The 17,468-nt window shown below is 50.6% G+C and overlaps 1 protein-coding gene across 1 annotated transcript in view; it reads right to left on the bottom strand.

The window, feature by feature from the left end:
* Positions 1–17,468, bottom strand: part of cdh19 (cadherin 19, type 2) — a 187,679-nt gene that overhangs the window by 1,315 nt on the left and 168,896 nt on the right. The window contains exon 12 of the mRNA XM_057323413.1: positions 3,419–3,554. Within this exon, the coding sequence (XP_057179396.1) occupies positions 3,419–3,554 (136 nt within the window). The remainder of the gene's footprint in view (positions 1–3,418; positions 3,555–17,468) is intronic.

Genomic DNA, 17,468 nt, shown 5'->3' on the forward strand with positions numbered 1-17,468 from the left:
CATGAATCATCTTGTGGTTCTAGTATCCTTGTACAAGGTATCGAGATGGGTTTTGTGAAAGTACCATTACACCATGTACATTTACAAAGTGAATTATTTACTGGATTTGTGACCGTGGGGGTACGTCCTTCACTCCCTGTAAAAGGTGTCCAATATATTCTCGGTAATGACCTAGCAGGTGGAAAAGTGATGCCTTTGTTAGAAATTATAGAACAACCTAAGATTGATTGTGCAGATGAACTTTCAAAAGTTTACCCTGATGAGTTTCCTGCGTGTGCAGTGACTCGCGCACAAGCACGGAAAGTAGGACATGTTGTTGATTTGTCTGACTCGTTTATTGGTTCCATGTTAACTTCTGATGAATTATTTTCACCAGTAATTGAAGGCTCTGTGCCCGTAACGCATTGCTTAAAAACCACGGGTTTAGAGTTAGACAAAGACGCAATTGTATTGCCTGTAACTCGTGAGCAGATTGTTATTGCTCAGAAAGCTGATGAGACTTTATCAAAATGTCTCGCCTCCGTTGTGTCACTTGATGAGTTGAAAGAGAAAAATGCTGCCTATTTTGTTTTAAATGATGTCTTGATGCGTAAGTGGTGCTCGAACACTAATTTAGATTCTGAGTGGAAGGTGATATATCAAGTGGTGGTTCCGCGAGATTACCGCTCCCATGTATTGTGTGTAGCGCACGGAAACGTGATGTCCGCTCAGTTAGGTGTAACGAAGACTTACAATAAGATAATTAAACATTTCTTTTGGCCAGGACTTAAAGGTGATGTAGTTAACCATTGCCGTACATGTGATACATGTCAGTTGGTGGGAAAACCGAATCAAGTAATTCCACCCGCTCCTCTCCGTCCCATACCGGTTATTGGAGAGCCGTTCGAACATGTAATTGTTGATTGTGTTAGTCCTTTACCAAAAACGAAGGGTGGTAGTCAGTTCCTACTAACAATAATGTGCATTGCTACGCGTTATCCTGAAGCTATCCCACTTCATAAAATAACCGCTCTGGTTATCACAAAAGCTTTGTTGAAATTCTTTTCTACCTTTGGGTTGCCTAAAGTCGTCCAAAGCAACCGAGAGACAAACTTCCTGTCTAAGATTTTCACTCAGGTTCTGAAAACTCTCTCTGTTACACATCGAGTTTCAACTGCTTATCACCCGGAAAGCCAAGGCGCATTAGAGCGTTTTCATCAAACGCTAAAGTCTATGCTAAGAAAGTACTGTATGGATACGGGCGGAGACTGGGATGAAGGGATTCCCTTAGTTTTGTTTGCAGTGCGTGAAACGAACCAAGAGTCGATCGGTTTCAGCCCTGCTGAACTAGTGTTTGGACACACTGTGAGAGGACCGCTCAAATTGTTAAAGGATCAAATGTTAGATGTAGATCTGAGTCCAAAGACGAATGTGTTGACTTATGTGAGTCGTTTCCGTGAACGTTTACATAATGCTTGTGTTTTTGCAAAAGAGTCGCTTGCTGCCTCACAGTTGAACATGAAGCAGCATTATGATAAGAGAGCTGTTCAACGTTCTTTTCAATCCGGTGAACAGGTGCTCGTGTTGTTGCCTGTTTCTGGTTCTGCTTTGTCCGCATGATTTTCAGGTCCTTACGTGATTAAGCAAAAGTTAAGTGAGACGGACTATGTGATTAACACTCCGGATAGAAAACGTACAACTCCCGTATGTCACATCAACATGCTGAAGAAATATCATGTTAGAGTTCCAGGTCCTAAGGCTAAATCAGAATGTCTTGCAGAGAGGGGTACTTCATTGGTAGCGGTAGTTCCTGAAGTAGCTACCTCTGTTGATGTAACTGTTGCTGATGAGGACGGATTGATACTTCACAACTCTCTCCAACAATGCGCAAGGTTATCAAATTCGGAAATCCTGAAAGATTTAGTTTCTCTGATGCCACACTTATCTGATTCACAAAAACAGGACATTACTCATCTGATTGGTGATTTACCCACTCTTTTTAATGATGTACCAACACAGACATCAGTGTTACAGCATGATATTAATGTGATTAATTCGTTGCCTATCAAACAGCATGCTTATAGGACAAATGTTTATAAGCGAGCTGTTATGAGGCAAGAAGTAGAGTATCTACTAGAACATGGTTTAGCAGTGCCAAGTTGTAGCTCATGGAGTTCACCGTGTATTCTTGTGCCCAAGCCGGACGGAACATTTCGTTTTTGTACAGATTACCGTAAGGTTAATGCGGTTACTGTGCCTGATTGTTTCCCGTTACCTCGAATGGAGGATTGTGTTGACAATATTGGTTCCGCTCGTTTTGTCAGTAAGTTGGATTTGTTAAAAGGCTACTGGCAAGTACCTTTAACGCCTCGTGCATCTGAAATGTCTGCTTTTGTAACTCCAGATAATTTTATGCAATATACAGTTATGGCATTTAGATTACGTAATGCACCCGCTACTTTTCAAAGATTCATTAATCTCGTATTGGCTGGTGTGCCAAATTGTAGTGCCTATTTGGATGATTTGGTAATCTATACAGACGAATGGGTAGAACATTGCTCTTTACTACGCACTGTTTTTGAACGTTTACAGAAGGCTTAGTTAACGCTCAATCTAGCTAAATGTGAGTTTGGGCGGGCTACCGTAACGTACCTCGGAAAAGAAGTTGGCCATAGTCAAGTTCGTCCTGTGGAAGCAAAGGTTACTGCGATCAATGAGTTTCCTGTTCCCACTACTAGACGTGAACTGCGTCGATTTCTCGGCATGGCTGGGTACTATCGGAGTTTTTGCCGAAATTTCTCCACAGTAGTTCATTCTTTAACTTCTTTGTTGAGTCCTGCAAAACCTTTCGTTTGGTCTGAGGTATGTCAACATGAATTTGATAGCGTGAAAGCTCTCTTATGTAGTACCCCAGTGTTGGCTGCTCCAAATTTTACTCTACCTTTTAAGTTAGAAATGGATGCTAGTAGCGTTGGTGCTGGAGCAGTGCTTCTGCAAGAAGACACATCTGGAATTGATCATCCTGTTTGCTATTTTTCTCGTAAATTTAATAAACATCAGTTAAATTACGCGACTATTGAGAAAGAAGCCCTTGCACTTATACTTGCTTTACAATTCTTTGATGTTTATGTAGGTTCTAGTGCTCTTCCAGTGGTGATATATACCGATCATAACCCGTTGGTGTTCCTGTCTCGTATGTACAATCAAAACCAACGACTGATGCGATGGTGTTTGATTGTACAAAATTATAACCTAGACATTAAACACAAGAAGGGTAGTGAAAATGTGGTGGCGGATGCCCTTTCCCGTATCTGATTGTTTATTATTAATGTTCTTTATTGCTTTGAAATGTATTTGTTTTTCTTTTCAGATACTTGAAGAACATTACTATAATGTTAACAAACAGTTTTGTTTGTTTTTTTGTGGGTGGGGGTGTTACGTGCCCGTGAATGCTTGTGTGTTTTCTTGATTTCTCCGATTAGGAGCATGTGACGCTATGACGCCGCTGCAGGAGAATTTCTGAATGATGTCTTCCTGGAACGTCCACTTGCCATTGGTTCCGCTGCGGGGAATCCCTAATGACGTCACCAACTAGACAACAAATCCCGTGGCACTCCCAGTGTTTAAAAAGTGTGACGCCGTTTCCGTGAGAGAAAAAAAAAAGGACCGTTGGCTTTTGGTTTGAGGCACGATTGTGTAATTGCTAGCTGTTCGCTAGTATTCATTTGATGCACGATTGTGTAATTGCTAGCTGTTCGCTAGTATTCGTTTGATGCATGATTGTGTAATTGCTAGCTGTTCGCTAGTATTCGTTTGATGCACGATTGTGTAATGATTCGTTGTTGAATCTCGATTACTCTTATTTGCCGAGTAACTTTGTGTGCTTTTGGGTTTGATAATTAAACCTATGTGTTATGTCTTGCCTTACAAAGAAGTGGACAGGTAAGCATGTCACGTGACATACATATTGCTACACATAGGTTGTTTTCATTGTTAAATACATTAGGTTAGGAGCGTGTGCCACCCACTGTATTTTGTTTTGATTTAGGATCATTAGAGTAGGGATTAGTCAGGGCATCTTGGATGCCGAAGACTTTTCTGTTTCTTATTTTTGTTATAGTGAGATTAGAATTATTATTTAATAAGTTAGAGTGTGTTTTGTTATATTGAGTTCTTTGCTTTGGCACCGCTTAATGTCCCTTCTTTTCCTTGTATTTTTATGTAAATATTGTATATATATTAGTTATGAGTAAATTACCCTTAGCATTTGTAAAATAAAATACTTTAATTGTATCCCTCATTTGGTAATCATTTGTCTCTCCTTGGTCCTTATTACAATTCCCCCTGAAAACTGTGTGTATACCATCTTAGTTACCTTCCCGATTATTTCGGGATGTAACATCCAGTTTATCCACATACAATTTTAGGCTACAGTACAGAGCGGGTAGCCTAAACCAAGATGCTGATAGGCTCTCGCGATGGCCACATGGTGAACTTTTGGATGATTTAGTCTCACAAAAGGAAAGGGGAAGGATTGAGCAATTCACACTGTACCATCTCATGGGCCAGAAGATGAATCATCCACTCTCACAACTGATGCGATAAAGGCTATCTGTGAAAAGCATCAATTAGTAGAGTCGTCTGAATCCTCTGATCATGAGCTTCCTTCAATCACTTTGATGGAATCCCTTACTCACTGTGAGGATGCTCTACCAGTCGAGTTTCAACATGAGGACGACCACGGTCTTCTCGACCTTCCGCATCTCTCCGAAGCTGCCATAGCCGAATTGCAGAGGAAGGATCCAGAACTACATGTAGTTATCAGAAGAGTAGAAAGCGGAGTGAAACCCCGCAATCTAAAGAGTTTGTCACCATCTGTAGGATTGTGGTTAAAGGAATGGAATCGACTTGAGCTGAAAGGTACGGTGCTGTATAGGAAGAGAGAAGACCGCGGGACTATCTCTTACCAGTGGGCATTACCTGATGTATTGAGAGACACAGTGTTACAGAGCCTTCATGATGAAATGGGTCATCTCGGTATAGAAAGAACCACAGATCTTGTCAGGACCAGATTCTTTTGGCCAAAGATGTCCCAGGCAGTGGAGAAAAGGGTCAAAACCTGTGAGCGATGTGTGTGTCGGAAGGCGCTCCCTGAACGAGCGGCCCCTTTGGTAAACATTTGTAAGACCTGGAACGCCCCTTCCCGGCACGTTTCACGTCAAACAAAGTTCTGTCACCCTCTCTTCCCTCGAGGTTGAGACAGCTGGAGGATGCGTCGGTGTCCCCCAGGTGGAGTATGCCGCCGCGGTGCACTCGTGCCCATAGGTGGCGGCCACTTGGGAGGGCTCGACCTAGACTCCCGTCCAAAGCATGTGGTGTCTCGGCATCTCTGGTGTCGAGAGCTTACATTGCGGCGGACCAAGCTGCCTCCTCTCTCCACGCTATGGCTCCTGCCAGGCCAGGGCGTTGAGAGAGCTCCACGAGGGTAAGACCGACCCAGCGCTTATGCAGGAACTCCGCGCCGCCACCGACCTCGCTCTACGGGCGACCAAGGTGACCACGCGGGCCCTGGGTCGGACGATGTCCACACTTGTGGTCCATGAGAAACTCCTCTGGCCGATCCTTGCGCAGATGAGTAACGCTGAGAAGGTCCGCTTTCTCGACGCACCCGTCTCGCAAGGGGGGGCTGGTTGGTGTTACTGTGGAGGGTTCTCGACAGTAAAAAGCAGTCCTCCGTGCCGCAACTCGGCCGCCTCGGCCGTCGAGTCCCGTGCACTGTCTGCTTCCCAGCAGCCCTGGTCCTCTTCAACGCCCTCCAGCTCTGGCGCCCCCCACTCAGGCGGCCCCCCCTGGAGGAGACAGCGAAGAGGAGACCATCGCCCCATCAGCAGCCGCGGTGAAGCGGCCCTCATGGGAAGACCTCAGGGGGATCGAGGCTACCATTGGGCCCGACCCCAGCCACATCGCTGGGAAGTCGGATAGGGACGGATCCTGCCCCGTCTCTCCATCTGCTGGCCCCCTCCGGGGGGCTAGCGCCCACTTACTCTCAAAAAAGGAGAGTTTCCTCTCTCTCTGGGTTACCACAGCCGCTCTCACCCTCTGCACGACGGTGAACGGCAAACTCGACGTTGCGTCATGGCGAAGCGCAATGTCGAGTATAAACACCAGCCCTCAGCACTCTCAGTCAGACAGTGCGTTGAGCTGCGCAGTCGCCAGGCAGGAAAAACAGCAGAGCCGATCTCCTCCCCGGGGGACCTCCCCCGGCAAGGAATCCGTACTGCTAGCCATCGAACCACCCCCCGGGGGGACGATGAAAAAGATCGTACCTTTAGTCCCCGTCTCATTTCTGGGAGCCTGTCCGGCTTCCCAGGCTGTCAGGCTGGCTAGGGAAGACGATCCGTCTCGGCTACGCGATCCAGTCGCCTCACGCCCGCCAAGTTTCAGGGCATCCGATATACCTCAGTCAGAGGCTAGGATGTTCCCGTACTTCGGGCCGAGGTCGCCACCCTTCTGGTGAAGGGAGTGATCGAGCCCGTCTCACCAGCCGAGATGTTCAACGGGTTTTACAGCCTGTACTTCATTGTCCCCAAGAAAGGCGGGGGGTTGCGCCCTATCTTGGGTCTGTGTGTTCTGAACAGGCACCTACACAATAGCTGCCTTTCAGGTTGATCACGCAGAAGCGCATCCTGACGTCCGTCAGGTGTCAGGACTGGTTCATGGCAATCGACCTGAAGGACGCGTACTTCATGTCTCGATCCTCCCTCGACATCGGCCGTTCCGACGGTTCGCGTTCGAGGGACGGGCATATCAGTACAGGGTCCTCCCCTTCGGTCTGTCCCTGTCTCCACGAGTCTTTACGAAGGTCGTGGAAGCCGCCCTCCTTCCCCTTAGGGAAGGAGGTGTGCGGGTACTAAACTATCTCGACGACTGGCTCAGTTTGGCGCACTCTCGAGATCTGTTGTGTACACACAGGGACCTGGTGCTCCGGCACCTAGATCGGTGGGGCTACAGGTCAACTGAGAAGAGCAAGCTCTCCCCGGTGCAGAGCGTCCTCTTTCTCGGTATGGAACTCGACTCTGTCCTCATGAGCGGCCCCGCTCACCCCCCGCGGGGGGCGCGAGACCCGCGACGAGGAAGCCCGCACCCACGCGGCCTCCCAGAGGCAGTGCGACTGACTACAGAGCGCGCCCGATCAGTGTTGAACTGCCTGAAGCTTTCAGACAGTCAGCGGTCCCCCTGAAACAATTTCAGAGGCTCCTGGGATACATGGCATCCTCGGCGGGGGTGGTCCCCCTCGGGTCGATGCACATACGACCGCTCCAACACTGGCTACAGAGTCAAGTTCCTTGGAGAGCGTGGCACACCGGCAGCAGGCGTATGGTCACACGCTTTCTGCCGACACACCCTAACCCCCTGGTCTCCATGACCTTCTTGGGGTTGGGGTGCCGTGTGCAAACGGGCAAGCAGTGTCGGGGCGGTGGACGGGCCCCCGCCTGCGTTGGCATTTCAACTGCCTAGAGTTGTTGGTTGTGCTACTTGCATTGAGGAGGCTACTACCTCTCGTGCAGGGCAGGCACGTGCTGGTCCGGTCGGACAGCACAGCTGCTGTGGCGTATATCATTGGATTCGCTCACGGCAGCTAAACATGACTCGCCCGGCGCCTCCTCCTCTGGAGTCAGCAGGTGATCAGTTCCCTGCGAGCCACACACATCCCAGGCGTCCTGAACCAGACAGCCGATGCGCTCTCTCGTCAGTCGACGCCTCGCGGAGAGTGGCGACTCCATCCCCGCGCAGCCGGCTCATTTGGGGGCGGTTCGGCCAGGCACAGGTGGTCCTGTTGCCTCCCCGGACTCCACCCATTGTCCGCTTTGGTACTCCCTGTCCGAGGCAACCCTTGGCACGGATGCCCTTGCGCACAGCTGGCCGCGGGACAAGCGGAAGTACGCTTCCCCCCAGTGAGCCTCATTGCACAGGGCCTGTGCAAGGCCAGGGAAGAGGAGCATCAAGTGGTACTAGTTACGCCCCTTTGGCCTAACCAGGACTTGGTTCTCGGAGCTGAGGCTCTGACAACAACTCCCCCCTGGCCGCTCCCCCTGGCGGACAGCTTCCCCAGGGGAAGGGGCACGTTACGGCATCCCAGGCAGAACCTGGGCTCCATGTCTGGACGGGACGAGGAGATCCTGAGTGACCCACCCCCGGTCCGGTTGGGACGTCACTCAGGCTAGGGCTTCGGCCACTGGGAGGCTATACGCCCATAGGTGGAGCCTCTTCTCGTCCTGGTGCTCTTCTCGGCGAGAAGACCCGCGGAGTTGCTCGGTCGGATACGAGCTGTCCTGTCCTCAAGAGAGACGGGGGGGTAACCTCTCCCCCTCCACACTGGGAATGTATGTAGCCGCTACGGCTGCTCATCATGACCCAAGTGCTGGGTAGCCTTTGGGACAGCACGACCTGGTCATTAGGTTCCTAAGGGGCGCGAGAGGGTGACCACCTTACCCGCACTCCGTACCCTCTTGCGACCTAGGTGTGGCGGGCCTCAAGAGGCCCCGCCCCCTTTGAGCCTCTCGGGGTTGCTGCTCTTTCTCAATCTTGATAAAGACGGCTTTCCTCATGGTGCTCACCTCCAAGAGGGTAGGGGATCTACAAGCACCCTCCGTGTCCACAGATTGCCTAGAACTCGGGGCCGGGATTCTCACGTTATCTTGAGACCCCACCCCGGCTACGTGCCCAAGGTTCCCACCACTCTCCCGAGAGACCAGGTGGTGAACCTGCAGGCGCTCCCCACAGGGGAGGAAGACCCAACCTATCCGTGTTGTGTCCAGTACGCGCACGGCGCCTCTACTTGGACCGGACGCAGAGCCTAGAAGCTCTGAGCAGCTCTTTGTCTGTTTCGGCGGTCAGCAGGAGGGCTGTCTCCAAACAGAGGCTGGCGCACTGGATCGTGGATGCCCTCGTTAGGGCATACCGATCTCTTCGCCCCTGCCCGTTGGGGGTGAGGTACACCCCTCGTGGCTGGCTCAGGGCGCCTCTCTGCCAGACATCTGCAGAGCTGCGGGTTGGGCTATGCCTAACAACTCCGTGAGGTTCTAATACCTACACGCGGAACCGGTGACAGCCCGCATCCTGGCAAGGTGTGGGACCGACAGCCGGTAGGGCGTACGCCTGTGGAAGCCCTTCCCCCTCCGGGGAGAGCAGTGGCGATCCCGCCTCACTTCTTTCCCCTCGGGTAAAGAACAGGCATTCCATCCATCACTAAGCACCCTTCCAGGGGACAGGCTGGGCAGAGCAGCCCTGCCCCCTTAGGCCGGGGAACAGTTGAGTTATCTCCCACATAGCTCTAACCGGACCTAGTGCTCCAGACATGGTAACATCCCCTCCGTGGGCTGTTCCGTCTGATGTATCCTCATGAATGGTTCCCACCTTGGCAACCCATGACCTCCCCAGGTGGACTCCCACCTTGCGGTTAACTCTTGCAGTCCGCACATTCCTCCCATGAGTTCTCCCCTGATGGTGAGACCATGTGGTGTCTCCACTAATTCCTCCCTACGGTAGGTAGTGGCCTCTGCAGCGTTTTTCCCCAGAAACATGCTTACCCAGTGGCCCGTACGTTGCCGGGCGGCTTCTCGCCATTTAGAGAATTAGGCCTCCGCCCGTGACGGCCGGCGTTAGCGGGCTTCCCAACTTTTTGTGGAAAGCTCTGGGTCCCCCTTCCTCTCCACTGGAGGGTCATAATTTCGCGTTAGCGTCTTCGTCTGACTCGCCCACGCCAGTCAACGTCGCTCCGCAGAGATTGTGACGCGGCTCAGTGCTGTGGCGTTTTCCATAGGAACCCAATTCTGTCGGTTCGACACAACGTCGAGAGACCGACAGAAAGGGAACGTCTTGGTTACGGGTGTAACCTCGGTTCCCTGATGGAGGGAACGAGACGTTGTGTCCCTCATGCCACAACACTGGCCGCCCACCCCAGCGGTCGGGGGAGGATGCTTTAGGCTCCTCAGACCAAAGGTGAATGAATTTCATTCGCCAATTTTCATTGGCCTTTTCTAAATACTCAGAAGATGATAGGTTCTCAAGACAAACCCCATTCTGTCGGTTCGACACAACGTCGAGAGACCGACAGAAAGGGAACTATCCCATGTTATTTGCTGATGTCCCTGGCAGAACCTCAGTAATCACTCATGACATAGATGTTGACGAATGACTTCCCATAAAGCAAAATCCATACCGTGTTAATCCCCAGAAGCGTGAAGTGATGCAAAAGGAAGTGGAGTACCTTTTAAAACATGGTCTAGCTGTGCCCAGTCATAGCCCTTGGAGCTCTCCCTGTCTATTGGTGCCAAAACAGGACTCCTCCCGCTTTTGTACAGATTATCGTAAGGTCAACAGTATTACTAAACCTGACTCTTTCCCTCTGCCTCGCATGGAAGATTGCGTAGATCGAGTTGGCTCGGCCAGTTTTGTAACCAAACTAGACCTTTTAAAAGGTTATTGGCAAGTGCTATTACAGTTTTTCTCGATTGTTTAAACACATTTCTTGAAATTATGCCTCGTATTCTCAAAACAGTGAACACAAATCCATAACATCTCACCCAATTCCCCAAACATCCTATTTTCAGGTCAAAATGAAGCTCTCTTCTCTAAACCATTCAAACTTGCTGAAAAACCAAACTTTTCCCCCAGATATGACACACAAGCCCTCAAAAACACCCACACTGCAACATAGTCTTCGACACTGGTGAGATAAATTCAAAACACTGTTATTAAAATCTCTTTGTGGGACTTAAGAATAATTTGACAGCTTAGTGTTTATTAGAATATACAACATAAAAGAGTGCACATAGAGCAAAGTACAAGAATGAGCTTTAGGAAAAAATAAAAATAAAACATTACACTATTGGAAAGTAGATGAAGATGATCTTACAAGACAAGAAAAGTTCAAAAACCAAAGAACAATTTAAACTGGTCATGCAACACAATTCAGTACACATCTGCACAAATAACATTTACATTCAGGCATTTAGCAGATGCTTTTATCCAAAGCGACTTACAGAGAAGATAAAGGAAACAAAACAGTGAGGCGATTTGTCAATAGGAGGCGATGTAAAAAATATGGCATCCTCTGCACCTTTGGCCCAATTTCGTAAAAGTGTACTATTTTCTGCAAAAATACGGAACAGGTAAAAAAGGCTACAAATGCACATTTGTAAACTTGATAATCACAAATTTGAGGGTGTACACATGCTACAGTTTACTGGATACAGAATAGTGAAATTTCTCTCATATAAAGTGTGTACTGTGATTATACTGTCTATAATGTTTACTGTAAGTAGTATAAAGCCCAGTAGATGATTCTAGGATGCACACTTACCTGTGCTCCTATTGATATTATCCTGAGATTCTGATTGGTGTGTCATCAGTTTTGCAACTGAATGTTTACTGATGGACAAATGTGTGCTATTTGAGTTTACAACTTGACACTTCAGTTGATTATATTGTGTGTTTGTGTTTTCTGAATGAGAACATGGTTAAACCTTTGCAAATTGAGGCTGTTTGTGTGTGGGGTTTGTACAAGTTGGTGTATTGTTCTGAGAATGTGTTTATGGTTGTCAGAAAATGGTGAGTTGTTTCATGAATTGTGTGTTAGCAATCGAGAAAAACTGTAACTCGGCGAGCGTCAGAGATTTCTGCCTTTGTGACCCCCGATAACTTTTTGCAATATACCGTCATGACCTTCGGTATGCGTAATGCAGTAGTGCATTTAAGTAGTCTAAAGCAAGTTTTCGGCAAGTTGGCTGAAGCTTCGCTCACCCTTAATTTACAGAAATGTGAAATTGCAAAAGCCGTTGTTACCTATCTGGGTAAAAAAGTAGGCCAAGGTCAAGTGAGACCGGTAGAAGCAAAGGTGGCCGCTATACTTGATTTTCCAGTCCCTCGTAATAAAAGAGAGTTGCGCCAATTCCTCGGGATGTTTGGGTATTATAGAGGGTTTTGCAGGAATTTTGCTACAGTAGCTACACCCTTAACTGATCTGCTTAGCCCAAGTAAAAAGTTATTGTGGACCCCTGAGTGTGCGGCTGCTTTTAATGCTGCTAAGGACCTGTTGAGTAATGCCCCTGTACTCTCTGCCCCTAACTTTACTCTGCCTTTTAGGTTGCGGGTAGATGCCAGCTTTTCGGGTGCGGGAGCTGTACTATTGCAGGATGATTCCTGTGGAATAGAACATCCTGTGTGGGAGGGAGGGAGAGGGAGGGCTTGTGTTAAGCGTGGTTGTTACTACTCTGTTGTTGTAGAGTTTGTGTATTAGAACCTGTTGAAATTGACCATTGTAAGAGCTGGTTGTAGCCTATTGTGACCTGGATGTCTTATTTTCCAAATAACTTCTTTACCGAGGAAAGCCATAGGGAGGTGGGTGCCCGTTTGTTTCTTTGTGTAAACCTGTTTTCTACTGTTTATCAATAGTTAGGGAGCATATATATTTGTTTTATTTGGGCTATTTCCTTTGTTAGCTTAGCAGACTAACTAGTTACTTGCTCCATTTTGATTATTATTTTGGGCCTAATCCCCCCTCCTGAAGTTCTGTTTGCTTCCTCATTGTTTGAATATTCTTTTTTTTTGCCACTCATAACGGAGATGGCTGAGAAAACTATAAAATAAACTTCACTTTTGAGAAGTCTTACGTTGGGTCTGTGAACTGAATTTTCTCTTGTCTTGTTATTCTACTTCATTCTTTTTATTTAATACTGTTACTCCTCCTCCTAGACTGCCATTAACACCAGAACGTAACAATATACATAAAGAAAAATTCAGCTTACATAATTTACAACAATCTCAAAACATTAAATATGGCGGATGGGAAAAGGATTTCTGACAAATGATTTATTAGTTTTCCCACAACAACTTAATTGTATTGTTGTTAAACTGACATGTCTGCGCTTGTGTTGACATTCGAGCGTGCCTGTCTGCACTTGCGCATTAAGATTTAACCAATGATTGTTTAAGCGCCGTCATCGTGACCGGATCGCTTATTGGTCTAGTCTCTGTTTTCTGCTTTTTTAGTAGTAACGAACATACTTAGGGGAAATGTATCGGAGTAAAAGTATACATTTTGTTCAGGAAAAGGAGTGGAGTAAAAGTTTGTGGAAATTTAAAACTCAAGTAAAGTACAGATACTCCCAAAAAATACTTAAGTACTGTAATTAAGTATTTTTACTTAGTTACATTACAACACTGGTATTTATAGAATTACGTAGCTAAAAGTCAAAGTAACAATTATACATGCAACCCTAGAGAACGTCTTGGTTACGGATGTAACCTCGGTTCCCTGATGGAGGGAACGAGACGTTGTGTCGAACCGACAGAATGGGGTTTGTCTTGAGAACCTATCATCTTCTGAGTATTTAGAAAAGGCCAATGAAAATTGGTTAATGAAATTTGCATGCCGGGCTCCTCCCCGGATGTCCGGGTATAAGAGGGAAGCTGGCGTGCTCATTCATTCACCTTTGGTCTGAGGAGCCTAAAGCATCCTCCCCCGACCGCTGGGGTGGGCGGCCAGTGTTGTGGCATGAGGGACACAACGTCTCGTTCCCTCCATCAGGGAACCGAGTTTACATCCATAACCAAGACGTTCCCTTTCTGTCGGTCTCTCGACGTTGTGTCGAACCGACAGAATCGGGTTCCTATGGAAGACGCCACAGCACTGAGCCGCGTCACAATCTCTGCGGAGCGACGTTGACTGGCCTGGGCGAGTCAGACGAACACGCTAGCGCGAAATTATGACCTTCCAGTGGAGAGGAAGGGGAACCCAGAGCTTTCCACAAAAAGTTGGGAAGCCCCCTAACGCCGGCCGTCACGGGCGGAGGCCTGATTCTCTAAATGGCGAGAAGCCGCCCGGCACCGTACGGGCCACTGGGTAAGCATTATTCCCCCTTTCGCGAACTGAATCGCGTAGCCGAGACGGATGTCTTCCTCAGCCAACCTGACAGTCTGGGAAGCTGAGACCAGGCTCCCAGAAACTGTGACAGGGGGACTAGAGGTTTATCTGCTTCATCGCCCCCCCGGAGGGTGGTTCGATGGCTAGCAGTACGGATTCCTTGCCGGGGGAGGACCCCCGGGGAGGAGATCGGCTCTGCTGTTTTCCTGCCTGGCGATTGTCCGGCTCGACGCACTGTCTGTCTGAGAGTGCTGAAGGCCAGTGTGTTATACTCGACATTGCGCTTCGCCATGACGCAACGTCGAGTCTGATAGCCTCCGTCTGCTTCTTCACCGTTGAGAACTGCTGAGAGAAATCCTCAACGGTGTCACCAAACAGCCCTCCCTGCGAGATGGGGTCGTCGAGAAAGCGAACCTTCTCAGCGTCCCGCATCTGCGCAAGGTTGAGCCAGAGGTGCCTCTCTTGGACCACCATGGTGGACATCGCCCGACCCAAGGCCCGTGCCGTCACCTTAGTCGCCCGTAGAGCGAGATCGGTGGCGGTACGGAGTTCCTGCATAACCGTTGGGTCGGTCTTACCCTCGTGGAGCTCCTTCAACGCCTTGGCCTGGTGGACCTGCAGGATGGCCATGGCGTGGAGGGAGGAGGCGGCCTGACCCGCAGCCATGTAAGCCTTCGACACCAGCGATGCCGAAAACTTACACGCCTTGGATGGGAGTCTAGGCTGAGCCCTCCAGGTGGCCGCTGTCTGCGGGCATAGGTGCACCGCGACAGCACGCTCCACCTGGGGGATCTCGACATAGCCCCTGGCCGCCCCACCATCGAGGGAAGTAAGGGCGACTGAGCCTTTCTGACTGGAACGAGCCGTGAGGGGCGCGTTCCAAGTCTTACTCAGCTCCTCATGCACCTCCGGGAAATACGGGACCGGCGCTGGGCGCGGCTTGGAGCCGCGCTCAGACCCCAGGTACCACGTATCCAACCGCGAGCGCTGGGGTAAAGGCGTGCTGTGCACTGCAGCCCAATGCTCGCGGCGGCCCGGAAGAGCATGGTTGACATCTCAACGTCCGCTTCTTCCTGGGCTCGACCCCCCGGGGAGGGAGCTCCGAGGAATCGTCGGGGTCGGATGCCAAGAGGTCGCCCTCCGATGCTGGATCGACATCTCACTTCGTCACGCACTCCCGAGTACGTGGCGGAGGAACAAGACGGGGTAGGACCGTCTCTTAAGGGATGGTCAGACAAGCGTGACGGGGCGTGAACGGTCCGTGAGCCGTGGCTGGCGGATCTATCGCTCACAGTAATCCTCATCTCACCCCGCTGTTCCAAGCGGACGGCAGGGCCGTAGTCACTGCCGCACGGAACGGGGACAAACGAGGTGGTGGCTATCCCGTGAAACAGCCACCTGTGACCGCAACGTCTGAATCGTCATCCCCCGCAGTGCGGGCAGGACGTATCCACGAACGCTGCCCCAGCGTACTGGAAGACAGGCATTGTGTCCTCCCCCTCCTCGATGAGGTGTTGCACCCATGAGAACAGCGGGACAAGCCACGCTGGAGAAATTTGCTCTTTTAGAAAAGGAAATTTGCTCGAACACCTCGGAACTGCCGAGACGCCCAGGGGAGAGTCCTGCAGGAAGGGACCGTCCGCTGTCCACGTCGTAGATTCCAGCAGAAAGAATGATCACCGCGAAGATCGTAGAGAAGCTCACCAGATGCGTAGGCTCTGAAGAACAAAAGGTGAATGAATGAGCACGCCGGCTNCTGGGGGAAGGGGAGAGGTTCTTCTCAAGTCTCTCCTGGAGAAAGGACAGTACGTACCTGATCGAGCATCTCTGCGGGTCTTCTCCGTGAGAAGAGCACCAAGACGAGAAGATGCGCCACTTGAAGGCATACAGTCTCCTAGTGGCCGGGGCCCTAGCCTGTATGAGGGTCTCTACCACCGCCGGGGGTAGGTCGCTCAGGATCTCCTCGTCCGTCCAGGGGCCAGACATGGAGCTCCAGAGGTCTGGCCTGGGATGCCAAAACGTGCCCTTCCCCTGAGAAAGGAGGTCCTTCCTCAAGGGAATCGGCCAGGGGGGAGTTGTTGTCAGGCTCACCAGCTCTGAGAACCAAGTCGGTTGGGCCAATAGGGCGCAACTAGTAGCACTTGATGCTCCTCTTCCCTGACCTTGCACAGGGTCTGTGCAATGAGGCTCACTGGGGGGAAGGCATACTTCCTCTTGTCCCGCGGCCAGCTGTGCGCAAGGGCATCCGTACCGAGGGGACCGTCGGACAGGGAGTACCAAAGCGGACAATGGGAGGAGTCCGGGGAGGCAAACAGGTCCGCCTGCGCCCGACCAAACTGCTCCCATATGAGCTGAACCGCGTGAGGGTGGAGTCGCCACTCTCCGCGAGGTGACCACTGACGAGAGAGCCTGTCTGCTGTCTGGTTCAGGTCGCCCGGGATGTGTATGGCTTGCAGGAGCTGATCCCTGCTGACTCCACAGGAGGAGGCGTCGGGCGAGTCGTGTTAGCTGCCGTGAACGAATGCCACCCTGGTGGTTGATATACGCCACGGCAGCTGTGCTGTCTGACCGGACAGCACGTGTCTGCCCTGCACGAAGGGTTGGAACCTCTTCAGCGCAAGTAGCACAGCCCACAACTCTAGGCAGTTGATGTGCCATCGCAGGCGGGGGCCCGTCCACCGCCCCGCTACTGCGTGCCCGTTGCACACAGCACCCCAGCCCTGAAGTGAGGCATCCGTAGTTACCACGACGTGCCTTGATACCTGCCCTAGGGGGGCCCCTCCCGTAGGAAGGCTATAGACGACCAAGGGGTCAGGGTGCGCCGGCAGAAGGGCTGATGACCATACGCCTGCTGCCGGTGTGCCACGCTCTCCAAGGAACCCGACTCTGTAGCCAGTGTTGGAGCGGTCGCATGTGCATCAACCCGAGGGGGACCACCCCCGCCGAGGATGCCATGTGCCCCAGGAGCCTCTGAAATTGTTTCAGGGTGAACGCCGGCTGCCTGAATGCTTCAGGCAGCATAACACTGACCGGGCACGCTCTGTAGTCAGTCGTGCTGTCATGGAGACAGAGTCGAGTTCCATACCGAGAAAGGAGATGCTCTGCGCGGGGAGAGCTTGCTCTTTTCCCAGTTGACCTGTAGCCCCAACCGATCTAGGTGCAGGAGCACCAGGTCCCTGTGTGTACACAACAGATCTCGCGAGTGAGCCAAGACGAGCCAGTCGTCGAGATAGTTGAGTACCCGCACACCTTCTTCCCTGAGGGAAGAAGGGCGGCCTCCACGACCTTCGTAAAGACACGTGGAGAAAGGGACAGACCGAAGGGGAGGACCCTGTACTGATATGCCCGTCCCTTGAACGCGAACCGCAGAACGGCCGGTGTCGAGGGAGGATCGAGACATGAAAGTACGCATCCTTCAGGTCGATTGCCATGAACCAGTCCTGACACCTGACTGACGCCAGGATGCGCTTCTGCGTGACCATCCTGAAAGGCAGCTTGTGTAGGTGCCTGTTCAGAACACGCAGATCCAAGATAGGGCGCAACCCCCGCCTTTCTTTGGGAC

This window comes from Triplophysa rosa, linkage group LG23 (assembly GCF_024868665.1).
Source record: "Triplophysa rosa linkage group LG23, Trosa_1v2, whole genome shotgun sequence".
Classification (NCBI taxonomy): Eukaryota; Metazoa; Chordata; class Actinopteri; order Cypriniformes; family Nemacheilidae; genus Triplophysa; species Triplophysa rosa.